Here is an 18,247-nt window from a genome sequence, read left to right on the forward strand (position 1 = left end):
TACCAGTGCTTGTAGCCATTTCAGAGGATTTAATTTCATGTTGTTGTTTTTTTAAATATTCCATAATTCCTTCATATATCTGAAACAAACAATATTTATTGGTCTTACCTGGTCTTCCAGTGGCACCTGGGGGACCCTGTGGTCCTGCAAGAACAGTATATTCATCACATATCTATATTATGCCGGCCGGCCAAATATGTACTGGCTACCCATCTACTATTGAACCAGGTTCAAGGTCCTTATAAACATTTACATTATATCCCCAGATCAATCACTGAAATCATCACTGGAGCATTGCTGACACCCTCCTGAATTGGTGAAGCACATTTGACATCAACATAAACATGAGCTTTAAGTGTCATTGGCCCAGCCCTGTGGAGTGCTCTTCCAACAGAGAATCAGCATGGGCCTTTAAATGTTTGCTGAAAACATGCCTTTGCTGCCAGGTTTGTAATGGTGCATGCCAATCTGAACTTTTGTCTATGGTTTATTTCTGTAGTGTCTATCATGGCATGAGAAAAGTTGGCATAATTTCATACAAAAAGACACACACACACACACCTTCTCCTGGTCTTAGTTCTTATCTCAAATATGTCCTGGGAGGCATTGGAAAGTTCCTGAAGTTTTAATAACTAAAATAAAGATCGGCACATTAATCTAGTGTTACCAACAAACTTTAATTATCACCCCCTGTAAGGGTTCCACATATACAATAGAATCATCATATAAAGATAAACTTAGGACTCATGAAACAAACATGCTGGAAGGACAAGCCTTTTCTGTGGTGGTTCCTCATTTGTGGAATGTTCTCCCCAGGGAGGCACCTTCATTACATATCTTTAGGTGACAGGCAGAAAAGCTTCTCTTCAACCAGGCATTTAGCTGATTAACATTTCACGGCTTTTTGAATATGTTTGTGGGGGTTATTAGTTTGTTTTTGTTCTATTATTTATGTTGTATTCTCACTTTCAAGTTTTCTTTTGTGAACCACCCAGGGATCTTCAGATGAAAGGTGATATACAAATCTAATAAATATATGATGATGATGATGATGATGATAACATTTCTCCATGTTCTCCACACAGAGGATCTACCACTTGCTTATTCTTCCTCTTGCTCTATACACAGCTGAAGAAGTTGTTGTTGTTGCTGCTGCTGTTTTAACCTCTCTTGCAAGCCTGAGCTCATTCTGAGCTTTGGCCCACCTGACCTTCTCCTGCAATTATTGGCTATTCATGTAGACTCTTCCTTCCCTCCCTCCCCCCCAATTTTCCCCATTTCTTATACATGTCCTTCTTAGGTCATCTAAGCTACACTGGTTCCTTAAGATGCCTCCCACTTTTCTTTCTTGTGGGAATTGTCTGCATTTGTGCCTACAATATTTCACCTTTTAAGAAACTCCTTCTTCTTCTTCTTCTTCTTCTTCTTCTTATTATTATTATTATTATTATTATTATTATTATTATTATTATTATGTGAGGCAGATCTGCTCAACACCTACTCTGCCTATATCTTCACCCAAAAGGGGGGGAGCCAGGTCCTCTTCGAACAAAATATTGAGAGAGCCAAAGTCACCACAGCCCTGTAGATTTAGCGTGTCAGATCAGGAATAAATTCCTGACAGTAAGAGCCATTCAACAGTAGAACAGGCTCTCTTGGAAGGTGGTGGGCTCTCCTTCCCTGAAAGTTTTTAAGGAGATGTTGGATGGCCATCTGCCATGGATGCTTTATTTTTATTCCCCCCCAAAAAAATTTTTTATTAGTTTTCCACAAATTTTTAAACACACAAACAAATAAACAAACAAACATAAAGCCTAGCCTTATTAAAACTAATCTTATTAACATTGTTAAGCAACTTCCTCATATCCCCTTGGTTGAATTTCAGTGTATATCATTTTAATGGTTTTCCAAAACCTATATTCTCATAAAATTAACTTAGTCACTTAACATCTTTCTTTCTTTCCCAATCTAGAGTTCAACATATTAATTTATCACGTTACATATTTAAATCCTAAGCCTATCTGGTATTTGCAAGCTTTTCCAATTAATTTAACTTAACATATTTGTCAGGGGTTCAGGAGCAGAGGCGAGGGCAAGGGAGGAAACAGAGAGCGAGGGGGAGGAGTCCGAAGGAAAGATGAGCGATGACGACGACCCGAGGTCTCCGAGTCTGTCCAGTGAATCGGAAGATTCACAGAAAGGAGCGCCAGTGACCAGAGCAAGGGGGGAGCTTAGGGGGACACCCCAGGAAGAAGGGACAAGAGGGGGTTCAGAGAGCAGCAGTTGGAAATCGGGGCCAACATCCCCAACAGAGCGCAGTGGGGAGGAAGGGCGCCAGGCATCGGGATCAGGCGGCTCGCCGCAGGGGGGAGGGCATGAGTCAGGAGTGGCCACGCCTCCATCGGAGAGCGAAGAAACGGTCAAGCGGAAAGTGGAAGGTTGGGCGCGCGCCAAGTTCAAATGCACAGGAAGGCGGCACAGTAAGCAGCCCGGAAAGGGAGCCAGGTCCTAAAGCCCGCCGCAAGGAGACAGAAGGGTCCGGGGGGTCAGCGTCAGAAGAGTCCCGGAAGGAAGAGACCACGGGGGGCAGAGGGACCCAGAGAAGAACGGTCAGGCGGAAAAGGTGGAGTAAGGCTAGGGTATTAAGTTGGTGTACAGGAGGCGGGGACTCAGACGGAGCTTCGCCGGTCTAACCCATAAGACGTAGAGCTGCACGCAGCAGCTTGAGAATGGAAACTGTAACTCAATAAAGACTTTTACAAAGTGACCGCTGGCTAGCGTGATCCTCTGTGAGCTAGGATCTGGAGCAGCTCTGACAATATTTAACTAAATAATCTTTAAATTTTGTCCATTCTTCCTGGTAATCCTCCTCCTTCTGATCACGGACTCTTCCAGTCAGGTCGCCTAGCTCTGAAAAATCCATCATCTTCATCTGCCAATCTTCCACTGTTGGTATTTCCTGTGTTTTCCAATTCTTAGCTAATAAAATTCGAGCAGCAGTTGTGGCATACAAAAATAATTTAACATATTTCTTGGGCAATTCTAAACCTGTTATTCTAAGAGGAAAGACCTCTGGTTTCTTAATAAATGTATATTTCAACATTTTTTTCAATTCATTATAAATCTTCTCCCAGAAGTCTTTCACCTTGGGGCAGGTCCACCACATATGCTAGAAAGTACCTTCTTTTTCTTTACATTTCCAACATAGATTATCACAGGTATGATAAATCTTTGCTAATTTAACAGGGGTCAGATACCGTCTATACATCATTGCCATGGATGCTTTAGTTGAGATATCTGCATTGCAAGGGATGGGACTAGATGACCCTCAGGATCCCTCAGAATCCTACAATTCTATGAGTCTATGTCTTTTCAAAACGAAACATCATTGAGTTCAATGGGGTTTACTCACAGGTATGCAGGCTTAGCCTAATAATGTATACTGAGACCAACAGGCATTTTATAGCCTCAACTCCACTCTCCTTGAGGTCAAGTAGGCCTCATATTCAGTCCCAAGGTATTTTAATCTCATAGGGCTAGACTGTTAACACTGAAGAGGCAGTGAAATCCCAATGGCCTCTTTCTCATCCTTACTTGCTACCCAGAAGCCAATGGTGTGATGTAGTTTTCACATGTCAATATGCTTCATCTGAGCACTGGTAGTTCAGAAAGCTCCTGGTATGTTATTTAAACCTTTGATGCTCTCTTACCGGGTGCTCCAAACTGGCCTTTGAGTCCTGGGAGTCCTGGATAGCCCTGGTTTCCTTTTTCACCTGGCAATTCATCATAATACTCTGTCTTAAATAAAAAGAGGGAACAGACAGACAAAAAAGGAGAGAAAAATAGTAATAATGAAGAGAAAGGCATGGCTGCATGTAATATGAATGTGGCGCATTGGTGTGATGACTTGGTTTTGCTAAAATCATAAGCCGAATTCCATTTTTTTAAAACCAGGGCTCCTTTGGTGATGTGATTTCTATGTGAAGCTAAACACAGGCCAACAATTTAGCTACACATATCCTGAAGCAGGCATCTGACACTGATCAGCATGTTAAAACCAGGCTTTGTCTATTAATTTTATGATATTAAAGTGAAATACAAAGACAAATGGAATTTGCACTTACTGGACCCCGAATTCCTTTGCTGCCGATTTCACCTTTCTGTCCCTATATTAGAAAACAGAAAAAAAAATATAAGAAACATGATAATTTATCAAATCCAATGGAATTCTGAAACCTATTGACTACGTTGGATATAGATTAGTGGCCACTTGGTCTACATGTTAAAAACAGTTAGCAAGTTATCTAGAAAGTTCATTTTTTAAAAAGATTAAAATGTCTAAAAATTTCTGGCTTGATTATTCTTTTGCCTAGTTTAGACCTGAGCATCCTGTGACCTTCCAGATGTTGCTGGATTAAAACTCCCATTAGCCCCAGTCAGCACGGCCAATGGTTAGGTTTGATAGGACTTGTAGTTCAGAAATATCTGGAGGGCCAAGGTTTATCTGTCCTTATTCTAGGTATGTAACCATTGACTAGGGGTCAACAATGTCTTCCATGCTGCAGGTCTGGTCAGATATTCAGGGGTTTTTTTTAGTATCCTCATCCTGCTTCTGTGAACTAAACCCTGCAAAGACGTACCTACTGTCCACTTGAGACTGGCCCATTAGAGCAAATGGGGCATTGCCCCACCAGTCTCAGTTTGCCCCCAATGAGCTCCCACCTGCCTGCCTTCTTACAACCAGTCTAAGGAGTGGCACTGGCTATTACCTCCCTCCTTCTTTAGCTCATCATTGCCATGGTAGAACTCCGCAGGAAAGAGGGTTGGCTCTGCCTGTCACTGGCTCTGGCTCCGCCTACTGTTGACCTCTCTTCCTTCTGCCCTACCATCAGCTACCACTATCAGTAGTCAAACCCTGTAAGGACATTCTTACAACCCTTTGTCCTATCAGAGTACTTGCCATTTATGAACTTCAAAAACACTAGAATGAGGAATCTATTTGTAAGCCAAGAACAGAATGTGCCAGCAGAGTTATGACTCATTCATAGTCTGCTGGTTTTTTACTTATTTTTTTTAAGTGGCCTTGAGCTTCAGAGAGATGGGATAGAAATACCCTAAAATAAAATATAAAAAACTGTTGCTTTAGAAATTTGGTGTTCATTAAAAATTGCATTTCATTTTTGCTGAATTGGTAATATACAGTGATGCAAGATGAATGCCTCGCAAGACGAAAAACTCGCTAGACGAAAGGGTTTTGCGGTTTTTGAGCTGCTTCGCTGTGGGAGTCATAGCCATGGTAAAGGCTTGTAATATTGCAGGGTGCCTCCTGACCTCGGCTGACTAGCACTCTGAGTTTACAATGTATTGGAATGCATGACCTCATATGGAGTTATGTTCCCCCCCCCTCTGGGCTATGTAACCCTATATGGTTTGTGGGTGGGTTAAAGCCTTGACCGGATGTAGGTAATGTGAGACATTGGAATGCAGCCATGCGGCTGGAGAGGACAAAAGAGAATAAACGGACTGGAGGAAGGGGAAGAAGCATGATTCAGCTGCCCTCCGTCTATGGAAATATTTGCCTTTGTGTGTGTTTTTCTTTGCCTTGCACCCCAAAATGACGGCTGGCTTCCGTCAATTGGTTCCCACAAGTGGTGCCCCGTGTGAGGCAAACTTAAAAGTGTGAGGCAACTTAAAGAAAAGAGGCAAACTTGAAGCAAACAGTCTGAGGCAGACTAAGAGGATTTTAAAAGAAACTGTGAGAGGATTTTCGATCCAAGCAGTGGTTATCATCGGCTCACTACGTCCGGCAAGGATTGCAAGCGCTAATCATCTTAAAAAGATCCCGGTGAGTCCGATCCCTTCTCTTCTCTTCTCTTCTCTTCTCTTCTCTTCTCTTCTATTATATTGATTTTTGAAAAATGGGCAGCTCTTTGACTACTCCCCAACAGAAATTTTTAAAAGACTTAAAATTTCTCCTCTCCTCCAACAAATTGGAAGTTCCAGAGGGTGATTTGATACAGCTCATTCTGGCCATTGATGAACATTCTCCCTGGGACTTGGGTGTAACTGCAAATGGGACTTGTGAATTAAAACTTTGGGACAAGATTGGTGAACATTTTCATGAGCTCCCCAGCATCAGTACTCGGATTTTAAATGCATGGTGCAAGGTTCATTATGCTATGGGCTCTTTATCACCAAAAAATATCTCCCTGGCTGCATTGCCAGCACAACCTTCAGCTTCTTTAATCCAGCCTGCTGTGTTAGAGTCTGCTGTGTTAGAGTTTGTTCCAATCCTTGCCCTGCCAGCAGAAAGTCCAGATCCCAAGCCTCCGGATTACAGTTCCTCACCAGAGGACCCAATCCTGCAACAATACCGTGGTCTGGCTGGAAATAATCCAAATCTTTCAGAGGCAGACCCAGCTACCTCTTTTCAACGTGCAGTCCTTGCCTGTTCCTTAATTCAGGATACTGTGGCATTCCCTGTTATTGTGCCCCCTGCTGGTGCTCCAGCAGGAACACAAGCCACACTGCTGCAGATCTTATTGAGGGATACTGCTCTTGCTGCTCAACAAGCAATGAGAAAAATCCCAGAACCCACCAGTATTCAGTCAAGGTGGAGTTCAATCAGGCAAGAGGCAAGAGAATCATATTATTCCTTTATGGACAGGCTGCTTACAGCAGTGAGTAGCCAAAGTGAAAATCCTGACGCCAAACAAATAATTATCAAACAATTGGCCTTTGAATATGCCAAAGAGGATTGTAAGGTTGCGTTAAGACCGATAATACACAATCCTGCCACAGATACTGCAGCCATGCTTCGCATTTGTCAGTCTGGTGATACAGCCACCCACAAGATTCATCTGCTAGCAGCAGCGCTCAATGAAAACCAGCCTGTAGCCACCGATACAACGTTTCCAGCGTGGCAAACCAGGATCACCGATACCTCAGTGTGGGTAGAACGGTGGCCTCCACCAAAATTAAAATCCGCAGCAATGGCACCATCTTGTTTCTAAACAGCTTATTTCTGAACAATTGACTTTCGGCCACATTGAACCATCTTCATCCCACTGGCTCCAGCAGACAAGGAACAGTTTGCTTTTACATTGCCAGTATATCACAATTCGCAACAATATCAGTGGATTGTCCTGCAGGCATGCGGAACTCCCCTACACTTTGTCAACATTTTGTGAGTGAAACATTGAAACCTTTCCGCATGCGCCACCTAGAGGTGCTGCACACAAGCTGCATCTGGCAGTGTTTGCTACACCATTGTTGCCTACAGGAATTTTATATGCTCAGACGGAACAAGAAGAAGACTATCTGCATTATAGAATGGCTACATCTACCGCATACCCCACCAAAGAGCATTTATTCCATAATTGAATCCACATCAGACATTGTTATCAAAGGACGTTCACGAGCAAATAGCCTTGAGCGGTCATGATGTTGCATGAATATATCTTCCCTTTTCACAGACTGAACAGCAGCATTTATTGATCACAAATGCTGCCGTGCACCATTGCTTAGGCCGATTTTATAGGTGTCATCATTTTTAACCCTCCAAAGGATGACCGTTTGACATTTCTGACACAGGTCACCTATGTTTGGCTACCCCCTTGTCTCTCACACCTCTCTCCTCTGCACTAACCCTCTTCACGGATGGAACGAAAAGTAGGGGGGTGGTGACATGGAAGGAGGGAGGAAAATGGAAATGTTATTTACCCCTTCACAGTCTTCTGCTCAGCGAGCAGAGCTAGCTGTGATTCTTGCCTTTCAATCCCTTCCTACTCTACCTTTCAATCTTATTGTGGATACTCAGTATGTATATCACCTTTTTGCTATTTTACCAATATCTTATATAACTCCTTCCTTGGATTCTGACTTGTTTTCCTTGTTTCTTACCCTGCAGGCCTTACTTCAGCATAGAGAGTTCCCTTATTATGTTGCACATCTTCGCTCCCACACATCGCACCCAGGGTATTTAGCAGAGGGCAATGCAAGAGCAGATGCAGCATTGAAGAACATTTCTGCCTTTTCTCTCTTTTCTGATCCTATACTATAGCATGTCATTCAGCACACTATCTGCTGTTTCTCAGTCATGGGTAAACCTGCGCGTATCAAAACTGATAATGGTCCAGCATATATTTCTAAAACATTTTCGGAATTTTGTATGTTGTGGAATGTGAAATTAACTCATGGCATACCCTTTAACTCCACAGGTCAATCTATAGTGGAAAGAGCGCACCTGACGTTCAAAACACTATTGCTTCAACAGCTTGGCGGCTGAAGCATACCAACGGCAGATATCCCTTCGGCTGTTCACCAAGTTCTTTTTGTGCTTAACCATCTTTTATATCTACATAATAGGACCCATACTCCCGCTAACTGCATTTTAGGAAGGAGGAGGCACTCTCCTGCCCCTTGGTGGTGTACCGACGTTTGCCTGATCCCCCGTGGCATGGACCTGTCCTGCTGATCACGTGGGGACGAGGGTACGCAGCAGTGGGCGTCGAGGACAAGCCTTTGTGGGTTCCAGCTCGATGCGTGCGGCCATGGCGAGCCTCTTTAACCGCAGACGCGCCTTCCTAACCATTTGCCTTGCCATCTTTTGCTGCATCATTATACAAGGAAGAGAAGCAGACGACCCAGTCCAGTTGAAACCACCATATTTCACCTTATTGGCTGGCAAGCAGCTGTCACCTGAATCCTACTCTGGCTGGCAGCATCCACGGCTCAGCCACTTTCGAACTATAAGAACAGCATTGTTGAATAAGACTTTTAGGGTAGAAAATTATCATAAGATATGGAAGGATAATATTTTGTACAAGATATGATTAAGTTTACCAGTTTATTGCATGCTTCTAAATGTTGGTTATGTATGCACATGCCGCCCTTTGCCAGTTATTTAGGCATAATGCTTCATGATGTGCCTGTCAATGGATCTTTTCAATTTACAAATATTATATCCCCTAAGCAATCTTTTTGGCCCCCAGTACACTTGACCCTCCATGAGCCTGCACCCATTTATTTTCAAAATAAGGAGGGGAAAGAGTCATGGGGCATATATCCAAACTGTCAATATACTATGAATTTCACTTTTCATAGCTCTTGTTCTCTTACAGGAACATACAATGACCAATCTCAGTGCTATCTAAGTGACACCAGTGCATGGCTAAAAACCAGAAAGGAAGCCTACCATGTAGCTTGGAATCAGAATTCTTATATTCTTGGCTTCCGGATGAAAGTTGGCTTCGACATTTATTGATTTTAGTGATCATTATAGTAGTTATTTGCATTATTTTGTGTTGCTGTATACAATGTATTCTTTCTATAATCTCTATATGTACTGCATGGTTCTCCAGTCCGCGGCCCGCTTCCGGTCTCACATGAGTCGTCTATCGCACTCGATATAACCGTATTGGTACTGATTAATTAAATAAAGAAAGAGGGCATGTGGGAGTCATAGCCATGGTAAAGGCTTGTAATATTGCAGGGTGCCTCCTGACCTCGGCTGACCAGCACTCTGAGCTTTACAATGTATTGGAATGCATGACCTCATATGGAGTTATGTCCCCCCCCCCTCTGGGCTATGTAACCCTATATGGTTTGTGGGTGGGTTAAAGCCTTGACCGGATGTAGGTAACGTGAGACATTGGAATGCAGCCATGTGGCTGGAGAGGACAAAAGAGAATAAACGGACTGGAGGAAGGGGAAGAAGCATGATTCAGCTGCCCTCCGTCTATGGAAATATTTGCCTTTGTGTGTGTTTTTCTTTGCCTTGCACCCCAAAATGACGGCTGGCTTCCGTCAATTGGTTCCCACACTTCGCAAGACAAATTTCCCTATGGGCTTGCTTCGCAAGACGAAAACGTCTTGCGTTTTTTGCAAGTTTGTTTCCTTTTTCTTAACACCATTAATACAGTTGTGACTTGACTTCGAGGAGCAACTCATAGAACGCGGTGTGGTAGCCTTTTTTGAGGTTTTTGGCGATTTTTGAAGCTTTTCCAAAACTTTTCCGACACCATGCTTCGCAAGACGAAAAATTCGCTAGGCGAAAAAACTCGCAGAACGAATTAATTTCGTCTTGCGAGGCACCACTGTACTTTTAATTCCAAATTTTTGGAATTGATAAGGGAAGCAAAACGCAGCAGACAAAAATGAAAACAAGAGCTTTTACCTTGGGACCAACTTTCCCAGGTCTTCCTGGCAAACCCTGTTCTCCTTTTTCTCCCTGCAGGAAATTAAATTGTACATAAAGGCTGGATCTAGACACGTCAACGAAGCGATTCGGTTAAATGCATTGTAAACTCATACAGGGAAACCCGGTAGGGAAAGACGGGGCTCCACAGCGCCATCAGGTGTCGCAGTCTTATATCACATACACAACACATATCAAACGCTTTTTTTTTTTTACCAATCTAGCTGTGTCCAAAGACACAGTTCATTCCAGCACCAATATACATTTAGAGCAACCTTTGTGCCCAAAGCTGCATGAAGATCCAGGTTCTGGTCTGTGTCCCTCTTCCATGAACTGACCACTCAAAATCACTGGATCAATATAGGACTGGGGTGGGAAACCTGCGGCCCTCAAGTTGTTTTTGAACTCCAACTCCCAGTTACAGATAGGTAGCCGTGTTGGTCTGCCATAGTCAAAATAAAAAAATTCCTTCCAGTAGCACCTTAAAGACCAACTAAGTTAGTTCTTGGTATGAGCTTTCGTGTGCATGCACACTTCTTCAGATACACTGAAGAAGTGTGCATGCACACGAATGCTCATACCAAGAACTAACTTAGTTGGTCTTTAAGGTGCTACTGGAAGGAATTTTTTTATTCCAACTCCCAGTGTTGGGGATGACGGGAGTTGTAGTCCAACAATACACGGAGGGCCCCTGTTTTCCTACCCTGTTATAGGCGGTTTCTGGGGAAACATTAAAGTTTGTGCAGGAGTAGCTCTTCAGCCATTCTGCCCCTTACTCTGCTCTTCTCCAGAAGCTATCCAATTCCTGTATTGATCCACCTTAATGATGCTCGAGAGTAAGATATAGACTACCATTTATTTTGCCAATAGACAATAGCCTACATCCTGTCCAGCCCAGACCATGACCACTAATGTACATTGACACAAAACATTTTTAAAAATTCTTTGTTACCAGCGAGCCAGGTGGACCAGGAGTTCCATCCTTTCCAGGTCTACCCTAATTAAACAAACAAACAAACAAACAAACAAACAAACAAACCACTTTTTAATACTTTGTTGTTGTGAAACAAAATATGCTAATAATATTATTATTTTCCTATGTACAATATATGATTCTAATAAAACGTGGTTTAATAAAGCTGGATATATGGAACTAAAGAGCCAATGGACTCAGGTTGTATTTGTATTAATCATTTCCTCAACCACAGTATGGCTTTGATAACCATAAGATGTATTTTCAGACTATAACTGTACTGTTAACCTTTCTAGACGACAAAAGAAATATCTGTAACACTAGGTAGTTTTCAAAAATAATAATAAAATCTATCAATTGCAAAAGGGGGGCGTAGTTTACAAACCTGAGGTCCTGCCTCTCCAGGATCTCCTTTTGCACTTCGAAAATCACCAGGTGAGCCCTAAAACACAGATCTACCAATCAACACACATCCTTTAGATTTATGTTGCTACACTGAATGCACAACTCATATTGTTTTATATTTTTAGCAGGCCAGTGCAGAGCTTGCCTGAGGCCTGGTGAGGGAATCCCTGGTCAGCTGTTTGGCCCAGGCTGTTCTTGGCATGATAGTGTCAGTCTGGCAGGCCACTGGCGCCGCTACCCCCCAGGGCAAGTGTACCCAGCTGCCCTCCCTTTCTGATTTTTAACATTTATAATAATATATATTTAAAAGTAGCTATTTCTGAATTAAGGCCACCGCTATGAAGTGTAGCTCAGAATATTTAACATCATTTCACAGCATTCTACATCCAACTTGTATTTTATTCCATGACCCTCAGGTTGAGGTCATGTAAGCAAATGTATTTCTATACTGATTAAATATGTTGAACGAACTGTACATATATATATGGTCATGTCAGCAGCTTTCAAATATATGCTATTTTAAAAAAAATGTTTTACTATCTAGCTTCTGAAGTAAAAAGGTAAATGTAAAGGTACCCCTGCCCGTACGGGCCAGTCGTGTCCGACTCTAGGGTTGTGCGCCCATCTCATTTAAGAGGCCGGGGGCCAGCGCTGTCCGGAGACACTTCCGGGTCACGTGGCCAGTGTGACGAAGCTGCTCTGGCGAGCCGTTACCAGCACAGCACACGGAAACACCGTTTACCTTCCCGCTAGAAAGCGGTACCTATTTATCTACTTGCACTTAGGGGTGCTTTCGAACTGCTAGGTGGGCAGGAGCTGGGACCGAAAGTCAGGAGCTCACCCCGCCACGGGGATTCAAACCGCCAACCATGCGATCGGCAAGCCCTAGGTGCTGAGGTTTTACCCACAGCGCCACCCACGTTCTAGCTTCTGAAGTATGAAGTGCTAATTCAATACCACTTACTGAATCTCCAGGGGGTCCAGGGGGTCCTGGAGAACCCATATCTCCTTTATTTCCTTTTAATTCCTGTCACAAAAATAATAATAATAGAATTTATTTATTTATTTATTTATTCAGTGAACCCAAAAACAAAGATGGTACTTACAAAAGTGATATATTTTAACTGAGTCATAGGAACAAGCAAAGATACGAACTGAATGTTTGCTAATGGAATTTAGGGATCCGACATAAAAGAGGTAGAAGTGTTGCACACTTTGGTAGAAAAAATCTATATATGTACACTTTCTTTAAAATAACTCTATATAAACTTTATTTGGTTTATCTTTTCATAAAATGTATATATTATTAATATATACTTTATACCCCACCCTTTCCCCTGATGGGACTCATACAGTGAAAAAGATGAACAGCTATACAGAATGCTTATTATATTAATGGTCATTATTATATTAATGGTCATTAATGGTCATTATACTGCTACCGTCATATTTTCTGCTCCAGTTAGGGTAACAATAACTGTTCCAGTTGGTCCTGGAGGGCCCATTAGTCCATTGTCACCCTGTGGTAAAAAAGAAAAATCAAAAGAGCTATTTCATATATGTTTATGGCAGCTAGGATGGCACATGCCAAATACCAGGGATTATAAAATGTACAGTGGTGCCCCGCAAGACGAATGCCTCGCAAGACGGAAAACTCGCTAGACGAAAGAGTTTTCCGTTTTGGAGGTGCTTCGCAAAACGAATATCCTATGGGCTTGCTTCGCAAGACGAAAATGTCTTGCAAGTTCCTGCGGGGTTTTTTCCCTCCCCCCCTTTTCTAAGCCGCCAAGCCGCTTATCAGCTGATCCGATCAGCAGATAAGCCGCTAAGAGCCGCTAAGAGCCGCTAATAGCGCTAATCCGCTAATCTGTCAATGGGCTTGCTTCGCAAGACGAAAAAACCGCTAGACGAAGAGAATCACAGAATGGATTCTTTTCGTCTTGCGAGGCACCACTGTACTCACAATAGAAGACTGGAGGAGAGGTTTAAAAATTTGCTCTAATGGCAAAATTAGCATACAGTATATATGACGTCAGGAAGGCATAACAGATCTATTGAAAATGGGTGTTTATTGTCTACAGGAAAAGCACACTTTTCAGGCATGTATTTAATGTTTTGCAGACAACGGCTCAATCTGTTTGCTAAAGCATTATTTGTGCAACATTGCAATTATATAATAAAAGCAGCAAAACAAACAAACAAACAAACCCCAATGCATTTAGCATTAATGGATATTCGTTACAAATAAAATCCACTGAAGCAGACCTGATCTAATTAAAAAAATTCAGCTCAAATATTCTACATTATCGAAGTCGTGTACTAGTCATAACAATATGCTAGCTTAACATGGCATGCTGACCATGAAAATAATTTGGCAAAAAGATACGAGACTGAAATTCTTGGGTTCGAGATACAGCCCTTCTAGCCAAGAATCTTATCTCCAACTCTGTCCTGTCCTGAGCATATAACATACCAGAAGTTCTGAGATTCTTCTATTCATACCCTTTCTTTCTTACATTTGATTTTGTCATTCAAAACAACCCTGTTATTTCATTTTTTGGTCTAATTCTGCATTTTACATTATAATATAAAGCACATTAGGAATGCTGACGCTTTCAAGCAAAGGGCTGCTCACTGACTGTGTTAACCGACAACTGTTTAATTTCTCAAAAATTGCCTCTTCATTATACTCCGAAGAAGCCAGCTATTTTAGTGATTGCTCTACAATATCACCACAGCCTTTTGTGTTACGTCTAAGTTGGATCAAATATTACTGCCTTTCAAATATTCATATTCAAGGTGAAATTCAACAACTTCAGCAGGGCATACTAATTACTTTTCTTTAGGGTAGAACTTGCTTTTAAAGACAAGTTTGTCACAAAAATCCCCTTGCCACTGCTTCATGTAGCAGTTTGACAACACTGATAAATGCAGCAGTGTTCATGGCAGGGCATTATTCCCACAGAGCACTCAGTCCAAGGAATGCCGCAAAAAAAAAACCAAAAAAAACAACAACAACAAAAAACAAACACCTGGTCCAATACTTTGGCCCAGCAATCGTTTGTGTTTCCCAGATAGTGTGTCCTCCCTAAAAGAGGGCACGTGTTGCAGTGAGACCTGGAGACTGACCTCCTGTGTTGTGGGTGGGTATATTGGACAGCCACAACACCCAATTGGTAGGTCCCTCATTGCTGGGTTGAATCTGGCCAATGGGGTGCAGTCTAAACGGATTGAGGGACCTATATATACCCATGTACGTGACCCAGAGTTTCCTCTTTCGGCTCGTGCATTAGAACACCCACCCACCTCTCGCTATATTTAGGGCATCTTGCGATTGACCTTGCTTTGCCATTGTGTGTCGTCTGTCATTGGGACAGGGGCACAGCAGGAATTTTCCCCACTTGGCTGATGGGCTGTTGCCACTTGGGTTTCACCTACGCGTAGCAAACCATCACAACTTGTAAGGTTGCGGATAGGCACTGGTTCAGGTGATAGGGATGGGAGAACGGTCTTGCCAATCCCTATGTGAAGGGTATTCCGTTAAAGGAATCCAGGGACTCAACTTGATTTGGTCAACCCTCGAGAGGGGGTTGTGCCCGTCCTGAGTCCAGGGGAGCATCTGGGGAATGGATATAGTCTGTTCCCGGGCCTTCCACCTACCTCAGGTGTTCACCCTTGGTCGACCTATGATAGAGCTCTGGGTCAGCGCTACCTGCAAGGGTGCAGGGAGCTAGTTGAACCAGAGCCTATGCAACCACTCACTTTCTGTAATCAATAAAGATGTGACCTAAATTCTGCCAAAAACCAAAACTAAAATTTGAGTCAAATGTGCGTTTATTTAGGGGGGAGGTCTCTGGGTCTGAATACGCAAACTACACTTGCCAGCTGAATCAATGGTGGGTACAGCAGACTGGGACAGCTGACACTTACTGTAAGAGTAACATAGACCCTACTGTGAGAACAAAGCACCTATAGCAGGCCTGAAGTGAAGTGAAATAGCCAATCTGGTTTTTGAGAATTCATTTGGCAACTGTAAGAACACAAGGAAGATAGCTGCACTCTTAATAAGATCAAGACTTAAAGTGCCCTAGAGAAAGCAGCATTACCGCATGCTACTGATATGCCCTTAGCTGGTAGAAAAACAAAAATAGTCAGTTATTTTGAGGGGAGCAGGGAAATATATGTATAGTTATGTGTTTGTTTTTTACCTTTAATCCTTTGGCACCAATGATTTTAACACCCATAAGACCCTGCAAACAAAACCAAAATGTCTTTAACAAATGTTTTGAAAGCCCCAATTAATGATGGAAACGGAAAATGGTAGTAGGGGCAATTCAGCAGTGTTGATATTGCAATTCTGAAAATACCTTTGGCCCTGGAAGTCCTGGTCTTCCTAGTGCTCCCTAAAAGTACAGATAAACACATTACACATTTTGCCTGAAATGCTTTATGGAAGAAACATCATCCACCTTGCCTTTTTAAAAAAAAAACTGGGACAAAATAAGTAAAGAGGTGCTTAAATGATAATACTTACTTGTAACTTACTTTAAGTATGAACAAATTCAGAAAAGGTCATTTACATTTTCAAAATTGCACCAAAGCAGATTTCTGCAGAGTCTTGGATAATCAAGCACAATAAAAATATCAAAGGATATGTATTCAAGGCTAGTTCCTGGGGTTACCTAGTAATGCCAGAATGTTTTGCATGCCACTGAGCTAATGTGCACAATTTTCTGCTCTCCAACATCAGAACGTTGCAACTTATGTCTTATGTGCCCTTTGAATAATACCAATTTTTAATCAACATGGAAATTCAGATTTTCTACTCACCGGAAAGCCTGGGGGGCCCTCTGGCCCTATCAGCCCTGGTAATCCTCGAGGTCCTGGATCACCCTTTACATCAACAAGAAATAAAAATAATGCTTCCGTTATTGGTTTTGTTTGTTTGCTTTTAGGCTTCTTTCACTCCCTTAGGCTGCAGCCCAAGCCCTGCCCAAGGAGCTTCAGATTTTCATTCTTGCAGGTCACACTGACCAAAGTGGAAGAAACAGGACAAACAGCCCACTCCTACGCATAAGTCCTATTGAGTTATTCCCATTCTGCTTCTGAATAAACATGCATAGGATTCCACTGTTAAATATTTTGACTGTCACCTCTATGGTCTGAGACATTCCTGTCCATAAAAGCCTGTCTAATTTTAGCTACTAATGGAGGAAACTGGGCAGTTTTCAAACTTCCACATTTAATCACTTGATTTAACACATATGTTAACAGGAATGGGTAGAGAAACATAGGAATGCCCCTCTCCCCGCAAAAAAAAAGAAAAGAAAAGAAAAGAAAAGAAAAGAAAAGAAAAGAAAAGAAAAGAAAGAAATCCAGGGAATTCTTCTCTAGGGACTTTATAAAAGGAGGGAAAAAAATAAACTTCACAATTGGTCCTGGGCAGAGTCTTGCTTCATAACTTGTATTATTATACTGCCCTGTCTCAAACTACAGATTTGTGCACAGTGGTACCTCGGGTTACATATGTGTCAGGGAACTGACATCGGAGGAAAGGGAAGTGGTAAGGCTCCCAGAGACTGGGAGAGAGTCAACAGCCAAAGCAGGGACCAGCAGGGGGAGCGCGGGGTCTCTGGAGGAGGATCTCAGTAATGCTGAGAGAGACGCAGCAGCCCAGGCAGGAAGCAGCAGGGAAGAGAAAGGGGTGAGAGACACTTCGAGCGAAAATAGCGGGGAGGTGTCAGAAGCTACTGCAGGGAGACCCATGCTTCGCCGGAAGCTGCCACGTCGTGAGTCCAGGAGACGCGTTTCCGTTAAGGAACTTCTTTGCTGGAAGCGCTTCCGCAGACAGCCACTGTCAGACTCTACTAGTGACTAGAGCAGACATGTCTGAGGAGCTCTGTCACACACAGAGGTTTGTGGGGTCGCACAAACTCTGAAGGGGCACAATTTTAAGCACAAGCAGCTAACCATCCCCTGACAGCAGTCTGACAGTCTCTGTACGCTGCCTGTGCAGGAGAAAGCATCATGAGCAACCCAGTCGGAACCGGAGATGCAGGGGTTGGAGCTGGTCCAAGCTTGGAAGAAAGGTATCAAGCTCTGGAGGTCCAACTTGCGCTGCAGACGGCGAGGCTCGAGGAGAGAAGGGCTCAGGATGCTGACAAAAAGGGGAGAACCACTCAGTTCCCCAGAAAGGTACCAGGATTGGTGCAGAAGTTTGGGGGGGACCCCAAGGATTACCATGCCTTTAGGACTGAGATGCAATATGCTCTGAATGTGCAGTTTGATGAGTTCCCTGATGAGGAATCGCGAGTTGCGTTCGTAATTGGGCATCTTGAGAAGGGGGCGCGGGACTGGGTTCGACCCCTGATGGCAACGCACAACGATATCCTAAAGGACACTATGAAATTCTTTCGTGCAATGGATATCATGTTTTCCAGCGATATTGAGGAAGGGGTGGCACGCAGACAGCTAATGGCTTGCAAGCAGGGAAGCAGATCTGTCCGTGAGTACTGGACTGAATTTACCATGCTGATTCACAGATTGGGGTGGGATTTATCGGCGGCACCCATTCAGATGCTATTTGAAGAAGGTCTTTCTTCAGCTGTGAAAGACGAGCTGGCCAGGAGCCCCAGGGCGGGGTCTATGGATCAGCTGACCAAATCTGCGCT

The 18,247-nt window shown here is 43.0% G+C and overlaps 1 protein-coding gene across 2 annotated transcripts in view; it reads right to left on the minus strand.

Annotated features, from left to right (window-relative positions):
- COL4A3 (collagen type IV alpha 3 chain) overlaps positions 1-18,247 on the minus strand; it is a 91,370-nt gene that overhangs the window by 35,372 nt on the left and 37,751 nt on the right. For both annotated transcript variants that reach the window (XM_082221695.1, XM_082221696.1), the window contains exons 10-20: positions 16,407-16,469; positions 15,944-15,979; positions 15,785-15,826; positions 13,019-13,096; positions 12,541-12,603; positions 11,557-11,613; positions 11,151-11,195; positions 10,178-10,231; positions 4,125-4,166; positions 3,711-3,798; positions 109-144 (exon numbers count right to left, since the gene is read on the minus strand). In XM_082221695.1, coding sequence (XP_082077821.1) covers positions 109-144; positions 3,711-3,798; positions 4,125-4,166; positions 10,178-10,231; positions 11,151-11,195; positions 11,557-11,613; positions 12,541-12,603; positions 13,019-13,096; positions 15,785-15,826; positions 15,944-15,979; positions 16,407-16,469 — 604 coding nt within the window. The remainder of the gene's footprint in view (positions 1-108; positions 145-3,710; positions 3,799-4,124; positions 4,167-10,177; positions 10,232-11,150; positions 11,196-11,556; positions 11,614-12,540; positions 12,604-13,018; positions 13,097-15,784; positions 15,827-15,943; positions 15,980-16,406; positions 16,470-18,247) is intronic.

Source organism: Podarcis vaucheri, assembly GCF_965113315.1.
Source record: "Podarcis vaucheri genome assembly, chromosome: 5".
Classification (NCBI taxonomy): domain Eukaryota; kingdom Metazoa; phylum Chordata; class Lepidosauria; order Squamata; family Lacertidae; genus Podarcis; species Podarcis vaucheri.